Source organism: Pleurodeles waltl, chromosome 5 (assembly GCF_031143425.1).
Source record: "Pleurodeles waltl isolate 20211129_DDA chromosome 5, aPleWal1.hap1.20221129, whole genome shotgun sequence".
NCBI classification, from domain to species: domain Eukaryota; kingdom Metazoa; phylum Chordata; class Amphibia; order Caudata; family Salamandridae; genus Pleurodeles; species Pleurodeles waltl.
The window spans coordinates 859,095,410-859,116,895 of NC_090444.1; the positions used below are offsets into that span (position 1 = coordinate 859,095,410).

General features: G+C 44.3%; 1 protein-coding gene across 1 annotated transcript in view; it reads right to left on the reverse strand.

Moving 5' to 3' along the window:
• LYST (lysosomal trafficking regulator) overlaps nt 1-21,486 on the reverse strand; it is a 2,674,875-nt gene that overhangs the window by 2,601,632 nt on the left and 51,757 nt on the right. The window contains 1 exon segment of the mRNA XM_069234946.1: nt 13,457-13,652. Coding sequence (XP_069091047.1) covers nt 13,457-13,645 — 189 coding nt within the window. The 5' untranslated portion in view covers nt 13,646-13,652.

Here is a 21,486-nt window from a genome sequence, read left to right on the forward strand (position 1 = left end):
GAAGGACTTGAGATTTCTGTTCTATTCTTACAAGTTGTTGTGCCTTTACTGTTGTGATATGATGCTCAATGCTATATGTAATGATATCCCGTCTTTCTACATACTCAGCCTCATTACTTCATATTAATGTATGCTAGACTTACAGACTAATGTGTCCTGTTTGTTTTTTTTATATTCTAAAATGCAAAATAAAATTGTATAAAAAAAAAAACAAATGCTAGGATTGATTTACTGCTTGATTGATTGATTGATTGATTGTGCTGTTGTGGGGTCCGGATGCTTCAAACAGCTATGTGATGGAGGTGAGTTCTCAATTCTGTGAGTGAGGCATCTATGGAAATGGTCACCTGCAGAAGGGAGTCAGGGAAAGTCGTGCCATGGAAAGTCCTGCCAGGTAACCGATTGCTGCTGTTCCTCCATAGGAGAGTATGCATAGCCTTCGCCTTTACCGACATTAGATTCTCCCACTTACCTTTTGCTTGTGACCACTGTCTTGCGAGGCACTTCTGGTGTGGATGCACTGGCTGCCTGCCGTGCAGCACTATGCATTGCAGGACACCATCCTCTCCAGCAATATAATTACCTTCCTTAGAGTATGAGCACATCCTCTCTGAGAAAGAGGCAGCAGACTTTGGAAGACCTCACCCTCTGTTGATAGGGGTATGACATCCCTGTAACTGTGTTGATGATCGACCCACAAAAGGTTTGGATCTGTTGCGGCTGGAGATGGGACTTTTTCTTTTGATTTGTTTGAACACCAAATCAATCGGGAGGGTGCATAGAGATGCTCTCCATTAAAAAAATGTTGCTTCTCTGTCTGGAATATAGAGGCAAGTGTGCAAGAGTAGCAGATATTGATGTTGATACCCAGGACCACGGTAAATGCTGTACCCAGAGTACATAGGATATTAGTGATGTTAAATAATTCCTGCCTCCTCTTTCTGTGGGCTGCCAGGAAGTGATTGATAAGCTCCTCCAACTCCTCAGAGTGATGGCTGTTGTAAGTTGAGAGAAGGAGAATGGAGTTGGCAATACGCCAGTGGGTGGCAGCACCCACTGCACTGACATGCAGTTGCTAGCATAGTGATGCACATGCTGTCCTTTTTGTGTGGAGGTGCGCCCCACCCCCCATTGCCTTAAATGAGACTTGTTTTCATGTGGTATGCACTACAAGAGAACTGAGAGTAATTGACCCTGGATGAAGACAGGGTACAGAGAGGAAGGCTTAAACTCTTCTTCTACCCAGCAACAACTTTGGCATTTATAGATTCCTTGATTTTGTCACCAGGTGTTATCAGCATGCCCCATAACAGAGGAAGGCATTGTACTGTTCTTTCTGTTTTAGACAGTGCTGCAGCTCAAAGGAGCATTTTTATTCAAGAAGAAACAAATTCTTTGTTTTGCATCTTGTGGCCAGAATAAATTGCAAGTGCAAGACCTCTGAGTGCTGGTATCCTGCTTCTGGCAGAATCAATTTGGGAGCTTTCTTCACTGAGATTAGGGATAGGGACAAGAGATGGCGATAAATTATAGGGACAGGAGATTAGAGATGGGGATAAGTGTTTCGAGATAGGTATAAGGAATTAATGTTTAGAGATAGAGATTAGAACATTAGATTTAGGATCCTTACTCAGCGAGATTAGAGATAGGGATAAGTGTTTTGAGATAGGTATAAGGAATTAACGTTTGGGAAAAGCAATTAGCAATAGGGCTAAATAATTAGATAAAGGCATTTAAGATAGGGATAAGAGATTAGAAATGGAGATAAGAGATTAGCGATAGAGATAGAGATAGGGATAAGGGATTAGAAATCAGGATAAAAGAGTAGTGAATGGGATAACAAGCAGGGATCAGAGACTGAGTAAATCAATTGCATAACATTGCCAACTATATCAGAGTGAACTTGAAAACCAGAGTGGTACCATGAAGATGACATTGCTCTTGTACAGAACAGTGTAACAATGAAGGAGGCATTTTCAGGGTACTTTGCATTAGACGTCTAACAATGCAATTAGCTTGACATTGGCAGGACTAGTTGGAGTCTTAACACCAAGGGAGAGGTGGGGAGAGAGATTTGAGAGGACATACTGCCTCCCCCGAGTGTGCTTCAAAATACACAAAAAAGTATGGGGTATCACATGAGGACAAAATAGTGTTAGATTGTCCTAGACCATCAGTGTCTCCCAGGCTTCAGGACTTGTTCATGTAATGAGTGTGGTTGTGAAGCTGTGAAAAGGGGCTAAGGACTGGTTGGTGACTTTTTCTTTTTTAATAAGGGGATGCAAATGTGATTGTATCCAACAACTTGTTAGCATTGTTGCTGCAAAGCAATGATTGGACAAAGGAGATAACTTATGTGCCCAGAACAGTGCATCCCACTAAATAATCCAGATATCAGATCTTTAGCATTTTATAACACCACTGTTTCTAGCATTGTTCGAGTATCAATTTCAAGAGTCAACTCACAGCTTTTAAAAGATGCAAAAACAAATCAGAATTTAATTTTGAGGGATACATTATTTCCTTATTTTAAAGATGGGGCCCTGCCAAGACTACTCAAAATATCCATGCTTCATCTCTTTTGAGTAGTGAACTTTTTAATTTTGTATGCTATAGCCTCTTTAAAGTGGCTTGCTAAGCGTTCCATGCAGCCTTGTTATTAAAAACGTCAAAAATTCTTAATCAGGAAGATATGGGTATAATTATCTCTGTCAAGCTGAAACTCCTTCATGACCTTACCAATTGCTATTTGCACCTTTATTTATTAACAGATCTATATAGTGCAACCTAGAACTGGAAAAGGTGACCGAGTGCTTACAAATATTAGTTAATGGTAACACAGGGGAAAAGCTATAAGACGTTGAATACAAAAAGATTTTACCATTTCTGAGTCTAATTACATTTTATTTGTGAGAAGGGTTGGGTGGATTGGCTGATCAAACAAGCACGTAGAAGGGGATTATGTTGTCATAAAATGCAAAAATCTGGGTCTGGCCCAGCATCTCATTCAATCTGGTAACAAGGTTAACAAGCTGGGAACAGTCGTCAACATTGTACTTCTAGGCTTTTTCTCCAAACCTGTTCCATCTAGGCAGATGGGTGGCTGTGGGTTTTCTTCTGCTCAGATTCATTTATCTGGGGACTTTTCTGTCTGAACCACAAATAGATATCTTCCTCTGTCTGTTTTGGACACCAACGATTGAGGCTCATCCTCCCTGGAAGTTGGCAGGGTACCTGTCACAGAAGGGACTACTAAAGCAGACTCCCATTTTAATCGTTCGCTACACCCCATAGTTGCTGCCCCCCCTCTTCACTGTGTAAAGCTGACAGTTCAATGTCTATTAGCAACTCCACGGCTCTTACTACCTTCTTTACAAAGTTAGTCTCCTGGAATCTTGCTGGCATTATGCCCAACTTATTCTGCCAGACTGGTGCCAGTTTGCTGACTAAATCGACATTTGTCTTTTTCAGGAGACTTGGGCCATGTCTCCACAGTTCCGTTCTGGATATGCTAACTTTTATCGGGGTGCGACTTCTTCAGCAAAAGGTTGCCCATCTGGGGGACTTGCAATCTGGATTAAAACTGCTTTGCTGTGTGCAACCAAAGTTATCGGTCTGGGTTCCCCTGTTGTTTTGTATGTTACTCTGCAGTTCCCCTCTGGTGTTTTAGATTGTGTATATATAATGTTTACTGTAGGCCTGGGGGCAGTAGAGCTGAATTATCTATTCTTGATATCATTAATGCTCATTTTATGACTCTCCCGCTAGTTTCTTTAAAATTGTGGCAGGTGATTTTAATTGTAATTTTGAGCCGCTTATGAAGAGAAAGAAACATGGTCATGGTCAGTTCCTGCTCTCTCTCTCTCCAGCCCATAAAAAAATGGACATCTGCTGCCGTACAGCTTAACGCCTTTGTCCACAACAACGGCTTTCAAACTTGTAATGGGACAGCGATATCAGATATAAAAGGGGAGGATTATTTTAAATCATCAGGACAAGACAAACCTTATGGATTATATTTCATTGGACATTAGACTATTGCCTATAATGATCGATATGCATGTGATCCCCTGATACAACAGCAACCGTAATGCCTTGGATCTCACAATGAGATTGTTGGATTCCACTATTTCAAGTTGCCATACCGAACCCTTTGTCAGGAGGCTCACCATTACGAGCAATTGTCCCAGGCTAAAGTGGTGTTTCATGGTTGATTCCCCAGAAGTTGTGAAGCAGGCTTATAAAGTTGTTGTCTCTGGTCTGAAAGCTGTGCAGGCTGTAGGAGTGAACCTGTTGCAACCCGATTCCCTGGCGAGAATTAATGACCTACACAACAACATGTTCTCCTCCCTTAGGAACCTGCTCCTGGTTGTGTCAAGGTCCCTTCCCAAGTGTGGTAAAGTGGCGTCTTTTGTACACGAAATCATGTAGAAGTGTGAGTCATGCCCTAACTAATGCCATTAAAGACTGGAAAAGGAAGTTAATTAATGAAACCGGGTCCTCCTACAAAGCCTCTATACCAAGTTTCAAAAGAGACTAGGAATATGCTAAATAGGAGGCTATTCTATTAGCTGTCAAAGGTAAAGAACATTGCTCCTTTTGGTGCATCCTTGCATATAGGGGGCCTGAGGCCAACTCAACTAGCGATAGCAGTATCTCTGCAGCTGCTTGGTTCAACCACTTTTCTAAGCTGTACTCATATGATGCAGGTGTGGACCCCTCCGAGTGTGAGCTATTTGGGATTCCGGTCACTAGAGGGGATGGCTCTCTATCTGATGTCTCTCTATATGATATGGGTGCCAACCACTCTGAGTGAAAGTTAGTTGGGACACCAGTTACAAGAGGGTAGCATTCTAGCTGGTGTCTCTCCAGAAGATTCTATGCTCAGGCGGGATGCTCTAAATGTTAAGCCTATTTTCATTACTGAAATTAATAAAGCAATTGATTGTATCACCCCAATAAAGCTCCTGGTCTAGAGAGGATACCTGGGGACTTCTTCAAGGCTAGCAAGGTTATCTGGTGCCCCTGTTTCACTCTGTATTTTAATGCATTAATGGGGGGTTCTCTTATGTCTCCTTTGTGGGCTCGGGCAGAGATAATCACAATTCTTTAAAAGGGCTCAAGGTCTCTCTCTTCCAACTATAGACCTATTAGCATGACTGACAGTTTCCAGAAACTTTTTAGTTAAATTGTGTTGGGTAGATTGCATGATTGAATGGAAGATATGGGCCTGTTATCTCCATTGTAAGTCTGGTATAGGCATGGTATTAGCATCATCGACCAGGTGTTTTGCCTTCAACTAATTCACTGGAAATGTGTCACTCTAAGGGGAGGCCGTCTATATGTAGCTTTCGTAAGCCTCCTGGATGCTTTTGACTTTGTTCCAAGGGAGCCTATATGGAAGTTCATGACGAAACTGGGTGTCCCAAAATATATCATTGATGTTATCAGGCTCCATTCTAATAATTTCGTTGAGGTCAGATGCGGTCCCCAGAGCAAACAGACAGCCCTCATTTCTTTCACTCGAGGTGTGAGGAAAGGTTGTATGCTAGCCCCGACCCTTTTCCTTTCCTATCAGTGGTTCAGTGCTCCAGCTTGGGTTGAGTGATAATGATGACCACAGTCTGGCCAACGTGAGGGTCCCGACTCTCCTGTTTGCAGATGACGCCCTTTCGATCTCAAAATCTCCAACAGGGATCCAAAAGCTTCTGAATCAATTTGAGATCGTCTGCAAGCAGAAAGGTCTGAAGACTAATCTTACTGAAATTAAGTACATGGCTTCTTGCTCCCACCCGTATTTAAATTGTGTCCCCCTGGAGGGGGTCCACACATTTGATTACTTATGGGTTACACTCACAGAGCAGTTTGACTGGTCTCCCCACATCCAGAAGTGCAGACTTAAGTTAGAGCAATATACTGTGAGTATTGTGAGGTCATGTCGAGGTTCAACATTTCGCCCAGTGTCCCCAGCTACTCATATTTAAAATCTTCAAGCCCTTGGGAAACCTTATATGGTGGGTAGCACTGTGGCCATGAGAACGTAAGCAGTCTGGAGTTAGTTGAAAACTGCTTCTTGCATCTTCTTACTAACTTTACTGTCAGCACTCTGCTTATTCCCCTCGCGTTAGATTTGGACCTCAGATCTCTCACCAACAAAGCTGGCCTTAGACCAATACTGTATTGGAGTAGGATCTGTCCGACTCTATAACTTTTGCCTTAGGGGCAGGGAATGGAGGATGTTCAGAAGTCACTAGGGGCTTCTAGAATCCTGTGGTTGAGGTTTGTAAAATACCGACTGAATGAGATGAGTTGTGGGAGCCTTTGGTCTACCTCTCAAGTTGCCTGTGGGATTATGAAATCAACAATCAAGGGTCTACATCAGCAATTTATAGATGGTATGATTTCTGGGAATCGAAGGGTGGGTTCCCTCACTGCTGTTTTTCTTGAATTTAAGGATGATTACATTGTGGAAAGATATGTGGAGAAGAATGAACACCCTCTTGCCAAAGCATTGTATATGAAATTTCGGTTTGGGACACTGCCACTTCGTTCAGTTATGGCAAAGTTGCAGCACACATCTAATAAGCCAGATGTGAATTGTCCCTTCCGCCCCCTGGTGATAGGAGTCCATTGATCATGTTTTAATTTCGTGCCCAAATTATCATGGGTACAGAAGGAAGTGGATCTTGTCGATATGCTGCAACCTGGAGATTAGAGACTGTAGATCAGCGATCAGGATCCCGAGAAGAAGTGACACCAGCCAACCTATTGTATTTGCCATCTCATGTTTCTTGCTCAACATATGGAGGCTCAGGCAAAAAAGTTTAGCTCCCTGAAGGGTGTTGCTGTATGACAGCTTCTGCTACTAGAATTGTCAGCTAAATGTGATGGGAATGTAAATATTACAAAGGGGTCCTATCGTTCTTTTTTCTAGGCATATGGCTGGACCAGGTTAGTGTACTGTCATCAAATGACTTTACGTAAATCTTATTTATTCTAGTGTCTTTTTTTAAAAACTTTTTTTATTGCATTTTTTGGGTCGTTTTATGGCAGAGTTCCACGCTAATTAATGAAAGACTATGCTTTGGGAGAAGTATATTAATGGGATCAAAGTAAGTGTCAATTATTCTAGAGAGTTGGTTTAATTAAGACTCATTTGAAAGGGCATTACAGAAAATGGCAATGCTGGAGTTCCTTATATTCTTATCTGAAGAGATGGAAGGTAGGGAGTGCCTTGTATAAGAAGGGAATGGAGTTCCATGGTCTGGATGAGTTTCCTGAGAAGAATGATTACCGGGTCTTTTCCTTCTTTAAAGCTGGTAATTTAGGCACCAAGTTGACTGTGCTATGCATGCAGCACCAAACACCTGAGACTGATTGTTTTAATGCTAGATAGATGGGAGGTTCTTACAAACCGCTTAGTATGTGATGCAGGCAAGTTTGAACTGGCTTTTAACCTCTATTACTAGCCAAATGAGTGACAGCAATAAGGAGTGATGTCGTCAAATTTCCTAGGCCCTAAAACAAATCTAGCTACTTCATACATTGTTCACTTAAAAGGAGTAAAGTGGGTTTTGAGAATTCCACACCACAGGGAATTGCTATACTCTAATCTTGAGAGAACTATAGCCTGAGTTATATGTTCAAGATGTTCTTCTGGGATGCGAGGTTTCCTTGTCTCAATTTTTAATTGGTACTGGGCTCCGTTGGCTTCGGTATTTAAGTGCATTTGTAGGTTGTGGTCTTTCAACACCTCACTACACCACTTATAATTATTTTATTTGGGGGGCGTGGCCGGCAGCTGATGAGGCTGCACGCTTAGCGCAGAGCTGCGGGCCTGCAATCGTGGCCCGGCCTACACTAACACCCCATAATGCACCCAGAATCGACGACAACCCATCAAAATTGATACCGGAAAGCGGATAGCACATGAAAGAGCCGTTTACGAGAAAATTCTGCCCTTCGCAAAGGCAGTAACGAACGAGCTCCTCCGGCGGCCGCAGAGAGGCAAAATGGCGACTGCGTCCGCCCGACTTGCCTGCTAGGAGGAGGTGGAGAAACAGGAGGCTGGGGCTCCTGCGACGGTCGAGGACCGACCCCCGCTGCCGAGGAGTCCATTTGATATACACAGACCCCCGATGTGCCTAGGGAAGGTCGGTGAGTGGGGGAGCGCACGGGCGGGGGGAACCTGAAACCCTGTCCAAGCGCAAAAAAGAGTTTGCGTCTGGCTACCCGAGGGGCAGCAGACAACATGGAATCCTTTTTGGAAAATTGGATCAGGAACACAGAGGCCACTCGGCTTACTTCGCAATAGAAAGAGCCCATAGGATACCCAACAGGGCACCACCACGCCCAATTATAGCGAAACTGTTGCATTACAAAGATAGAGACTATATACTTTCACAATCACGTCAACTTGGCGAAACTATGTGTAACAATCAGCGGATCATGATCTTCCCGGACTTCACCAAAGAAACCCAGGCACAAAGGGCCTCTTTCAACTAATCTAAACGTACTCTGTGCGAAAACGGTATAAGATATGCGATGCTCTTCCCCGCCAAGCTTAGAATAGAATATGATGGCAAAACGCACTTCTTCTTATCACCTCAACTAGTGGGGGAATGGCTGGAAACCCTGAACTTAACCAATACACCCCCCCCCCCCCAAGAACCCCCTGCAAGCCGGGTAGGAAACGCAGCAGATCTTCCAGGAGGGTCATGGAGGCGGCCCCCCAAAACACAAATCCCTTCAAGAGATGCGAGACGCTGTGGATGCAGCCGCAGCTCTGAGCGGGGGGGATCTGCCCTCGGCCTCGGACCTCTGGCAGTCTCTTGGACCTTGATTCAAGTTGCGGGGGCTCTTCGATATCCTCGCGGGACACTACCACTAGCTTGCCCAAAATAACACCAGGAACCTCAGAAGAAATTATTTGATCCCATTGCGTGCAGGCCGATCTGTCAGTGAGTACTTATGCAAACTTAAATAACTCTGGTTATAGGCCTAGCGCGGTTCTCTCCCAATCAGTCGATAAAAATTGCAACAAAAGTAGATCTTAAAGAGAATTAGATGCGATGCGGCCGGGCCCCGGGAGCGGCTCGGGACACGTGCTCTCGGCCCCAGACACGCCACCCACCTACAGGACATTACATTAGGAATGTTAACGGTTTGGACGGGGAGAGTTCTGATTACTGGTCCTGGGGAGTGGGAGTTGGGAAATATGTTTGTTCAATTAGTTTTAGGGGGAAATCATGCACTGGTCCTAAAAGCGATAAACAATTCTCGATTTAGACCCCGACAGGTAAACACAATAGCAGAACACTCTAAAGGTCTTCTCTTCCCAGAAGTCAACAACCATAAAATCACAGACGATGGCCTCAAAATATAAAATGATAACCTGGAACGTCAGGGGGCTAAATAATATGTCCAAGCGGTATAAAGTATACAACTACCTCAAACGCAGGGGGGCACACATAGCTATATTGCAAGAAACACATCTTCTTGAGCAGGAGGTTGTGGCACTCAAGAAAAGATGGAGAGGCCAAACGTTCGCCACTAATTATTCAGCGTTTGCAAGGGGAGTTCTGATATGGGTCCGCCCCGGTGTCCCATTTCAGGCACTGCATATAACCACAGATAAAGATGGGAGGTATGTCGTAATCACTGGAAGACTAGATGGAAGGGAAATAACTATAGGGAGCCTATATGCCGCGAATCAAGATCAAAGGAAATTCTTTGACGAATTATCCCGGGAAATAGGTCCGATCCTCGCGGGCCCGAAAGCGATAGGTGGTGACTTTAATTGTATAGCTGATATTAACATGGATAGATCGCACCCACCCCTATTGCAATCACAAACTGTAAAAACTGCCTAAGCATTTACAGAATGGCAACAACACTGGCAATTAGGAGACTGCTGGAGACAACTTAACCCGCACGGTAGAGAATATTCTTACTACTCAACAGTACATGACCTACACGTCAGGCTAAACACATGGCTAATATCCCCGGAACTACAAACCACTGTGGTATCAGCCGAATATCCGGGCCGCACCATATCGGACCATAATCCCCTATTAGTGTCACTGGTGTCGAATAGAGAGAGACCACTGATTCCTACTTGCCGTCTTGGGGCAGAGGCACTAGGAGATGAGGCATTCAAAAATGTCCTACACAACAATATTGAGGACTATTTTAAACAAAACACAGGAACAGCATCTTCTAGGTCAATTGAGTGGGAAACCTTTAAAATAGTAACCAGAGGCAACTGCATTGGGGAGAGTGTGGGAGTTCGAAGATCCATTGAATCCGAGCTAAAAAAAAAAAACTTGAGGACTCCCTTAGAGACATCGAGCGTAGGCACCCCACTCACCCTGATTTGACCCTCCTTCTGAATGAAATCAAAACGAAAATAACCGAAGAGAACACTAGGCTCTCTCGCTTTGACTATAAACAGTACTTAAGCAGGCAACACGCCGAAGGAGATAAAGCAGGCGCCCTTTTGGCGTGGCTAGCCAAGCCCTCTAAACAACAAACAATCATAGTGGAAACTGAGAAATACCCAGGTGACAGAGTACTCGGTCAAAGGGAAATAAATACTTGTTTCTATGAATACTACTCAACTCTATATGCATCCCCTATTGACGCAATCAATAACACCCAGATTATGGAGTTGGAAGCACTTGCTCTCCCTAAATTAGGAGTCGAAGAAAGCACGTCCTTGGCTGCCCCTATAACAATTGCAGAAATCAAAACAGCAATACAGGGCGTGGCAAGGGGTAAAGTCTTGAGAGCAGACGGACTTCCTATGGAGTTTTATCTACCATACCAGGACATACTAGCCCCAAGACTCTGCACACTATACACAGAAGCATGACATAATAACAAGTTACCCCAATCAACCAACGAGGCCATAATGATTCCCCTACTAAAACCAGAGAAACCACCCACAGATGTCCGTTCCTACCGCCCACTGTCTATGTTGAACCTAGACTATAAAATATTAAGCCGGATCTTAGCCAATAGACTCTTACCTTTCATGACCTCATTGCTCCACCAAGACCAGTCGGGATTTATCCCACAGCGCAGCACAGCACAAAATATTAGACGCTTGATCTCAGTACTTCACTCCATACCCCCTATCATACCTCATGCAGCAATAATTTCAATAGATATAGAAAAAGCTTTTGATAGCCTAAGGGTGGGACAAGGTAGAGCAGGTCATGTTAAAACTTGGGCTTGGAAAAGGTTTCACTCACTGGACAAAACTATTATACAATAATCCCACAGCAAGAGTGCGCACAGGCAGCACTATCTTCGACCCTTTCTCAGTGGGAAGAGGGACCAGACAAGGCTTCCCACTTTCTCCCCTTTTATTTGCTATAGCCGTAGAACCTCTTGCTCAAACAGCAAGATCCAAAAAGTGTTTTGAGGGTATCCCAATTAATAACTGGACACACTATATCACCCTCTACGCAGACGACATGCTACTATTTCTCAAGAACCTAATGGCAGATCTACCCGGGGCGACAGATAGGTTAGAGAACTTCGGGATAGGCTCGGGACTTCGAATCAATTGGAGAAAATCTTCCATATTCCCACTGATCAAAGGCACTCCGAGGCCCTCTGACACTAAAGGTCTACCCTGGTCTCCGAACACATTTAAATATGTAGGAGTCAACATTTACCACAAAGTAGAAGACTTGCTGGAGGGGAATATACATGGAGCAATTAGGGGAATTAAGGCTAGTATGCACTTCTGGAGCACCCTGCCCCTAACGGTCTTTGGGAGAATCGCCCTACTCAAAATGATAGTATTACCCAGGCTTTTATATTACTTCTCCACAATTCCACTCATAATCCCGAAAACAGTATTAAAAAATATAGAATCTGTAACTGCAAGTTTTGTTTGGGGACCGGGCAGGCACAGAATCGCACTCCACTCTCTTCAAAGACCCACCATGGAGGGAGGCCTAGCCGCCCCAGACTTAGAAATCTATTATTGGGCGGGGCAATTACAATGGTTGGCGAAATTCATTAATAAACCCCCAGTTGCAAAAGAATTGCAGATACCACTAAATTGCCCACTAGAACAAATCCTACATATTTTAGTGAACCCCAGAAAACCAAAACAACTGCTCCCATTGGAATGGGAAGCGACGAGGCACTGCTGGGATCAGTACTTAAAACGCACCCACACAAAGAGCCCCTATGCTACCGAAGTCCCCCTGATATCCTTGAATTGCCTTCCAGGAGGCCACATCGCTAGGCACACTAACAAATTAATAGCATATAACATCACAAAACTGGGAGACTTATAAAACAACGGAAAACTTTGTTCTTACGTAGAGCTACAAGATCGATTTGCCCCCCCCGCCCGGATTGTTCCTCACCCACAACGCTCTCACTAGAACTATTAAAAAACTATGGGGCACAGGACCCTGTGAACCACCTACTCATGGAGGCTGTAGCCTCCTCTGCTCAATAGGGGACCTGAAGGGGGTGACTTTGGGAATATACCAATCCATACAGAACAGCACTTGCCCTCCACTAAACAAACTCAAATTCAAATGGCAGACAGATCTTGATACCATACTAGAAGACACCCAAGATTTAAATTGATAAGCTTATATATTTATCATAGAGCCTATTTAACCCCCCAAATGATAACCAAAATATATAACACAAATAACTCCTGTTGCCCCCAATGCGCTGAATTAGCAGCAGACCTAATGCACATGTTATGGAACTGCCCGCAAATCAATTTGTACTGGACAGAAGTATTCAGGAAGATAACCACCTGCACCGGAAGACCACTCTCACCAACTCCAGTAGTAGCAATTTTGGGGGACTTCCCCCGCCCTTCGGCTCATAAAATTTCCAACAGATTCACTGACTTGGCATTGATTCTGGCAAAGAGAGAGATAACCTCAAATTGGAAAGACCCGGGTGGGCCACAAGTGAATAGATGGCAGGGTGCACTGGAAAATGGGCTGAAACTGAGGGCTCAGTGCTATTGAAAGAAGCATTACGGGGGCAAAGACCCAGAGACAATGCCACACAATGGGACTCGATGCTGGAAAACCTAAAGACTATGGATGCTCCCACCGCAGAGGATGACACTTCTGCAACGGACTCAGATCCCAAGCAGATAACCACAACTACCACGTAAAATGCCATGGAACTGCTTATCACCTCTTGGCTACAGAGAACTGTCGTAACAAAATCTTTATTTGCTGTACAAAGTGCACGATGGGGGGAGGGAGGGACTGAGCAGCTGGGGATTATCTCAGAAATTTAATTGATACGTTACAACCTTTATAAAAGCAATAAAAGATATATTAAAAAAAATAATTTTATTTGATTACAGTTACTGCTCCTGTCCCATGTATTACTGAAATAATCCAATACATTTATCATTGTTTTATAGATAAACTAATATACATTTAAAAATGTTTACCTGATCTATGATGCTATCAAGTTTATTAAGCAACATGAATCCACGACCTTTTACCAAGTACTGTCCAAGTACAGCCATGTGATTCTCATCTTCATTCTCTCTAGTTTCTGGTCTCTGAACCACCGCACTGCAGAGTCTGTTGACATCAATCAGGAATTCTCGTGCCAAGCTGTTACTGGCGCTGTTCATGGCAAGGCTTAAGTCAAAATAAAATATAAAAGTTTAACTTTGAAAATGTTTTGTTTAATTGAAGTACAATACAACCTACATTTCTAATTGCAAACTGTGATGTATTTCAACAGAAATCTCAATGACAACCTCTATCCAATTAAAAGAACTAAATGGCAAGAAGAACATTCACCTCTGCATTTACTGTAAGGGATTGGGGTGTCACAGCTTAGTATGTGGGGTCATGGAGTACCTAGTGAGCACAAGAACTGTACCCTTCTTAAAATGGAAAATGTTGCTAAGTGGGTCTCCACTCACTTAATCTTCCTGGGTTTTTCATGTTTGACTACCTGGTTTTTCAGACTCCGCCTGTAAATGAGCCTTGCTCACTATAAGTTTATGGTAAACTGATTGAAACTGCTAACAACGAGTGTCCACCTATTGAGATAAGGCTGCTGCTGTGCAGCTAGGGTTAGACACTCTGGGATAGTTCCACATAAACAGACAAGCATGTGTGGCGACTGATCATAAGAGATTACAGTCTTATGCAGCCCATTTCTGCCCACAGGTAGCCTGTCACAGAAGGGACCCCTCTGGCATTAGTACTGACCGAATGAAGGCCTTATTTTAGTCAGCTTTCATAGTGTACATCTGCATTGCTTACTGAAGGTCTGTGGTGCTTAAACTGTATTCAACATTACAGGAGAACTCTGCATGAAAGTACACTTTCACCCCACTGAGGTCTACAGGGTCCAGCAAGGTATCAATCTTGGAGCAAACATGTACTCACAATTTAGATCCACAATACCTTACACCATATCTAGACTCCATATAAACTTAAGGAATTGTCATATTTCCCTGTCTCAACTCAAAATCCAATTCCAGGCCTTGCCCCTCTGCCATACCCCCCCCCCCACCCTCCTATTGGGCCAAATTAATTACTTTGCCCTCCAGAAAGAGGATCAAAGGTCTCTCCACAAAGCAGATCCACTAATATTGTTTGACCTAGTTCTGGGAAAGGGAAGGGTACGTGAGGAAAACTGATTCTGAGCTGGTACAGGCCAGCCCCACAGAAATAAAGGAGGAATGCAAGACCTCTGAAGCCAAACACAGGAGGGGCACCCCAATGAAGTTTTAGTGGGAAAGGACCAGGCAGCTAGGGGCTTAACTTGAGGCTCTCAGAGAAGCTCTTTCCAAAGAGAACTTGCAGTTATCATGTTTATGTGTTACAGATGAGTGTGCAGGAGTGTTGGGGCAGGGGTGGAGTGATAATGTGGCACCCTTGGACTGGTAAGCTGTGCATGTCTTCCATAACTCCCCTCTCCCCTATTTAAAAACCCCTGCACAAGGGAAAGACTGATTAGAAGACACTGGATCTGGGAGTAACATCAGCAAAAGAATACCCAGCTGTAAGGAGAACCCACCTGATCCCCCTGCAAGGATGGACTGAAGGACTTAACTCCAGCTGACCCCCCAGGACTAGGATGGTGTTTTGCTTTCCTTATCTTATGACCGAGCTGACCAAACTTCTCTGGAATGCACTTCTAGTTTAAAGAAGACATTTATTATTACTTCACCACGAGGTTCCTGAGAGACGAGATTAGTAGGTTGGAAGCACACGTTTAAAAGTAGTCACAGCAATGAAAGCAAAATATATCAAAGTACTTCTCAATTGCAATGTACACAGGAAATACATGTGATTATATTATAGCATAACTTCAAAGCAAAGAATAAAAGTCAAAATTCATCACCGTAGGGCCTATCACTGCTAGTCATCTTTCTCATGCCTGCAAGATGTTGACTCCTGTTCAACTGCGAGAAAGAGATTTTCCACCCAAACGGAGGTCAGGCACCTGACGTCCGCTCCTGACTGAAGCCTTGGAAAATTCCCCCTTGCTGCTGCCCAGGGACATCGTCTTATAATGCAAAACATGCAGAGTTCGGAAGTAAACAAGCCATTGGAGATTGGCCAAATCTCCTAAACCTCGCTTCTTCCCAAGGCTGAGTACAGAGGAAAACACAAAATATACGCTCTCTTATCACGCTAGGGTTCGGTGTGAATTCAATACGAAAAACACAGCTTGGTCTACAATGTGGAAAAAAACAGCACATCTGCAATGTCGAACTCCACGATAAAGCCCATAGGCAGCTAAACTGAATACAAAATGTAATGTCTAATGCCACGTTAAAGCCAATAGGCAGCTAACCTAAATACCAAATGTAATGTCTAATGCCACGATAAAGCCAATAGGTAGCTAAACTGAATACAACATGTAATGTGCTACTGATGAACATAGAACAACTAATACGCGCAGTGGTGAAACACAAAGTCATTGGTCAAACACAATTAATGGCATAACTGATGGCTCTCTCCAGGGCCAGTTGTGCTGGTGCCCTTTTGCCCTCTGACCAACTGTTGGGAGAATGGACCTGCTAGGGGACCGTGGAGGCTTCCCCTGACACTTCTTTGGGCTGGTCCAGTAGCTGGGTGACCTCCCATTATTAAGGTTACCACTGAATCTGCTGTCACACAGGTGTCCTTCATGACAGCTAAAGACATATAACTGGCTCTGGGCAGACTTCAAAGCTCATAATATCACCTTTCAGGAGAAGGCAGGGCCATGACTACCATCAACTGAGGCCATATTCACTACTGCGCAGGACATGCAAATTACTGGTTCTAGAGCAGTACTTTAAAGCCCATTAGTACCTGCTTCAGGAGAATGCGGACCATTGACTGTTGCTATAAATTTGGGCCATTTCACAGCAGAGCATAAAGCAAGCGGGGTGCACCTGTTGTGAGTGAGGTCATGTTGCCTAACAGGGGAAGTAATCTGGCAGTTATTCTGCCAGGAGAGGAGCCTCCACTTCCATCACAGAGGTCAGAAACACGACTAGTGACTGCTGAAGTTCATTCTTCCCCTCTTGCTATCTCCTTGGATTCCTCCAAATTTATTTTAGGCCATTTCTGCCCCCAGGAGGGGGCAGAACCCCCTAGGTAGCAGGACAATTTTTTTGGTTTTTTTTTTTGTTTTTTTTGTTTGTATTTTTTTTTAGAGATGGGGAGCGACCCATCAGGCAAGGGTCACTCCCCTGGGGGGCAAATTGTATTTAGGCCATTTCTGCCCCCCTTGGAGGCAGATTGGCCGATTTTAGGTCAATATGCCCCCAAGGGGGCAGAAACCACTAGGCACCTGGGATTTGTTTTTTGCTGCCAATGTCACGCAGGGGGAGCGACCCCGTAGGCAAGGGTCGCTCCCGGTGGGGGTGGGGGTTGGGGGGGCAAATTTATTTTAGGCCATTTCTGCCCCCCCTGGGGGCAGATGGGCCTATTATTAGGCCGAACTGCCCCCGGGGGGGCAGAACCCTCTAGGCACCAGGGCAAATGTTTTTTTTGTGTTTTTTTTTTTTGTTTGTTTGGTTTTTTTTAGAGATGGGGAGCGACCCATCAGGCAAGGGTCGCTCCCCTGGGGGGCAAATTGTATTTAGGCCATTTCTGCCCCCCTTGGGGGCAGATTGGCCGATTTTAGGTCAATCTGCCCCCAAGGGGGCAGAAACCACTAGGCACCTGGGATTTGTTTTTTGGTGCCAATGTCACGCAGGGGGAGCAACCCCGTAGGCAAGGGTCGTTCCCGGGCAGGAGGGGCTTGGGGGGGGTGGGGGCAAATTTATTTTAGGGCATTTCTGCCCCCCCCCACCTTCCGTGGCCGGCTGAGCTAGAGGCCAAACTCCACAGGTAGGCACTTTGCAAAAAACACCTCTGTTTTCTGTGAAAAAAATATGTTGTGTCCACGTTGTGTTTTGGGCCATTTCCTTTCGTGGGCGCTAGGCCTACCCACAGAAGTGAGGGACCATTTTTATCGAGAGACTTAGGGGAACGCTGGGTGGAAGGAAATTTGTGGCTCCTCTCAGATTCCAGAACTTTCTGCCACAGAAATGTGAGGAACATGTGTTTTTTTAGCCAAATTTTGAGGTTTGCAAAGGATTCTGGGTAACAGAACCTGGTCCGAGCCCCACAAGTCACCCCATCTTGGATTCCCCTAGGTCTCTAGTTTAAAAAAATGCACAGGGTTGGTAGGTTTCCCTAGGTGCCGGCTGAGCTACAGGCCAAAATCCACAGGTAGGCACTGTTTTCTTTAAAAAATTTGGATGTGTCCACGTTGCGCTTTGGGGCGTTTCCTGTCACGGGCGCTAGGCCTACCCACACAAGTGAGGTATCATTTTTATCGGGAGACTTGGGGGAACGCTGGGTGGAAGGAAATTTGTGGCTCCTCTCAGATTCCAGAACTTTCTGCCACAGAAATGTGAGGAACATATGTTTTTTTAGCCAAATTTTGAGGTTTGCAAAGGATTCTGGGTAACAGAACCTGGTCCGAGCCCCGCAAGTCACCCCTCCTTGGATTCCCCTAGATCTCTAGTTTTCAGAAATGCACAGGTTTGGTAGGTTTCCCTAGGTGCCGGCTGAGCTAGAGGCCAGAATCTACAGGTAGGCACTTCGCAAAAAACACCTCCGTTTTCTTCCAAAAATTTGGATGTGTCCACGTTGCGCTTTGGGGCGTTCCCTGTCGCTGGCGCTAGGCCTACCCACACAAGTGAGGTATCATTTTTATCGGGAGACTTGGGGGAACGCTGGGTGGAAGGAAATGTGTGGCTCCTCTCAGATTCCAGAACTTTCTGCCACAGAAATGTGAGGAACGTGTGTTTTTTTAGACAAATTTTGAGGTTTGCAAAGGATTCTGGGTAACAGAACCTGGTCCGAGCCCCGCAAGTCACCCCATCTTGGATTCCCCTAGGTCTCTAGTTTTCAGAAATGCACAGGTTTGGTAGGTTTCCCTAGGTACTGGCTGAGCTAGAGGCCAGAATCTACAGGTAGGCACTTCGCAAAAAACACCTCTGTTTTCTTCCAAAAATGTGGATGTGTCCACGTTGCGCTTTGGGGCGTTTCCTGTCGCTGGCGCTAGGCCTACCCACACAAGTGAGGTATCATTTTTATCGGGAGACTTGGGGGAACGCTGGGTGGAAGGAAATTTGTGGCTCCTCTCAGATTCCAGAACTTTCTGCCACAGAAATGTGAGGAACATGTGTTTTTTTAGCCAAATTTTGAGGTTTGCCAAGGATTCTAGGTAACAGAACCTGGTCCGAGCCCCACAAGTCACCCCATCTTGGATTCCCCTAGGTCTCTAGTTTTCAGAAATGCACAGGTTTGGTAGGTTTCCCTAGGTGCTGGCTGAGCTAGAGGCCAAAATCTACAGGTAGACACTTCGCAAAAAACACCTCTGTTTTCTTCCAAAAATTTGGATGTGTCCACGTTGCGCTTTGGGATGTTTCCTGTCGCGGGTGCTAGGCCTACCCACACAAGTGAGGTATCATTTTTATCGGGAGACTTGGGGGAACGCTGGGTGGAAGGAAATTTGTGACTCCTCTCAGATTCCAGAACTTTCTGCCACAGAAATGTGAGGAACATGTGTTTTTTTTGCCAAATTTTGAGGTTTGCAAAGGATTCTGGGTAACAGAACCTGGTCCGAACCCCGCAAGTCACCCCATCTTGGATTCCCCTAGGTCTCTAGTTTTCAGAAATGCACAGGTTTGGTAGGTTTCCCTAGGTGCCGGCTGAGCTAGAGGCCAAAATCTACAGGTAGGCACTTCGCAAAAAACACCTCTGTTTTCTTCCAAAAATTTGGATGTGTCCACGTTGCGCTTTGGGGCGTTTCCTGTCGCGGGCGCTAGGCCTACCCACACAATTGAGGTATCATTTTTTTCGGGAGACTTGGGGGAACATAAATTAGCAAAACAAGTGTTATTGCCCTTTGTCTTTCTCTACATTTTTTCCTTCCAAATATAGGAGAGTGTGTAAAAAAGACATCTATTTGAGAAATGCCCTGTAATTCACATGCTAGTATGGTCACCCCGGAATTTAGAGATGTGCAAATAACCACTGCTCCTCAACACCTTATCTTGTGCCCTTTTTGGAAATACAAAGGTTTTCTTGATAGCAATTTTTTACTCTTTATATTTCAGCAAATGAATTGCTGTATACCCGGTGTAGAATGAAAACGCACTGCAGGGTGCAGCTCATTTATTGGCTCTGGGTTCCTTGGGTTCTTGATGAACCTACAAGCCCTATATATCCCCGCAACCAGAGGAGTCCAGCAGACGTAACGGTATATTGCTTTCGATAATCTGACATTGCAGGGAAAAGTTACAGAGTAAAACGTAGAGAAACATTTATGTTTTTTTCACCTCAATTTCAATATTTTTCTTTTTCAGTTGTTATTTTCTGTAGGAAACCCTTGTAGGATCTACACAAATGACCCCTTGCTAAATTCAGAATTTTGTCTACTTTTCAGAAATGTTTAGGTTTCTGGGATCCAGCATCGGTTTCATGCCCATTTCCGTCACTGACTGGAAGGAGGCTGAAAGCACAAAAAATTGCAAAAATGGGGTATGTCCCAGTAAAATGCCAATATTGTGTTGAAAAATTGGGTTTTCTGATTCAAGTCTGCCTGTTCATGAAAGCTGGGAAGCTGCTGAGTTTATCACCGCAAACCCTTTGTTGATGCCATTTTCAGGGGAAAAACCACAAGCCTTCTTTTGCAGCCACTTTTTCCAATTTTTTTGAAAAAAACGAGATTTTCCCTGTATTTTGGCCAATTTCTTGGCCTCCTTCAGGGGAACCCACAAAGTCTGGGTACCTCTAGAATCCCTAGGATGTTGGGAAAAAGGACGCAAATGGGGCTTGGTTAGCTTATGTGGACAAAAAGTTATGAGGGCCTAAGCGCGAACTGCCCCAAATAGGCAAAAAAAGGCCTGGCACAGGAGGGGGGAAAGGCCTGGCAGCAAAGGGGTTAATGAAGTCCTCTCTGGCCCACAGGGGTGTGGAATTTAATAAAATATCTTCGCTTCATAAACCTATTTGTCCTGTAAAAAAAATTCTACTTGTCCCTTTAGTGGCATGTAGTGTGATAACAAATTATGGCAGCAATCTCATTTTGCAAGAGCCCTGATAACAGCCTCTTTGATTATGCTAGGGCTAATACTATAGTAGGGCCTGAATACTAGCAATGTCAAGCCCTACTATAGCAATTTCGTTATTTTGCCACCTCTCCACAGATCTACATACTGGATCTGGAGGATCAGTAAGCAAAAGTTCCAGAGCTGGAATGCCTTTAAGTCTGCACAAACCAACTAAAATGCTTGTTTTAAGGATTTTCACCAGCTCTTGTCTAATCTTTTAGATACCAAGAAAGGTTGGAAATTCACTTCTGACAAGGGCAGAAACAGAAGTTCTTCCAGGGTTGGGAAAAAAGTGGCTGGAGGGAAAGTAAATTTGTAAACGCTGAACAGATTTATGCATGAGCAAATCTACACATCCATACTTGATCATGGTAAAATACAGTTCACAAATATGGTCCAGGAGTATGGTTTCCTGGTCTACTAATGCAAATTCTTGTGAATTCATAAAAACCACTAATGCAAAGACATATACTATGGGTGCACTTTTGTGACTTTCTTTAAGAATTGGGGCCCCAATTAGGTCTGGTGTTAACCAAGACATTTTGTTTTTATTAAAATTGTATTTCTCTCTCTATCCATCTATCGGCTAGCTTTACTGTGAGTGACAGCATTCTGCTCTTCCACAAGGAGCACATAGGCACACAAATTAATTTTTTTCAGTGCCAGGAACTACTGTGGCAATTTTTGCTTTTTGAGACCAAGGGCCGTATAGATCCCACATCAATAAAGTGTCAAAAAAGCCATGTCAAAACAAAACACACATTGACAAAACCAGAAAACTGCCCACCAATGCCTGATCAGTTGGCTTTGACATTGCTTGTTTATTTTTATAATTCCCATAATCTTGT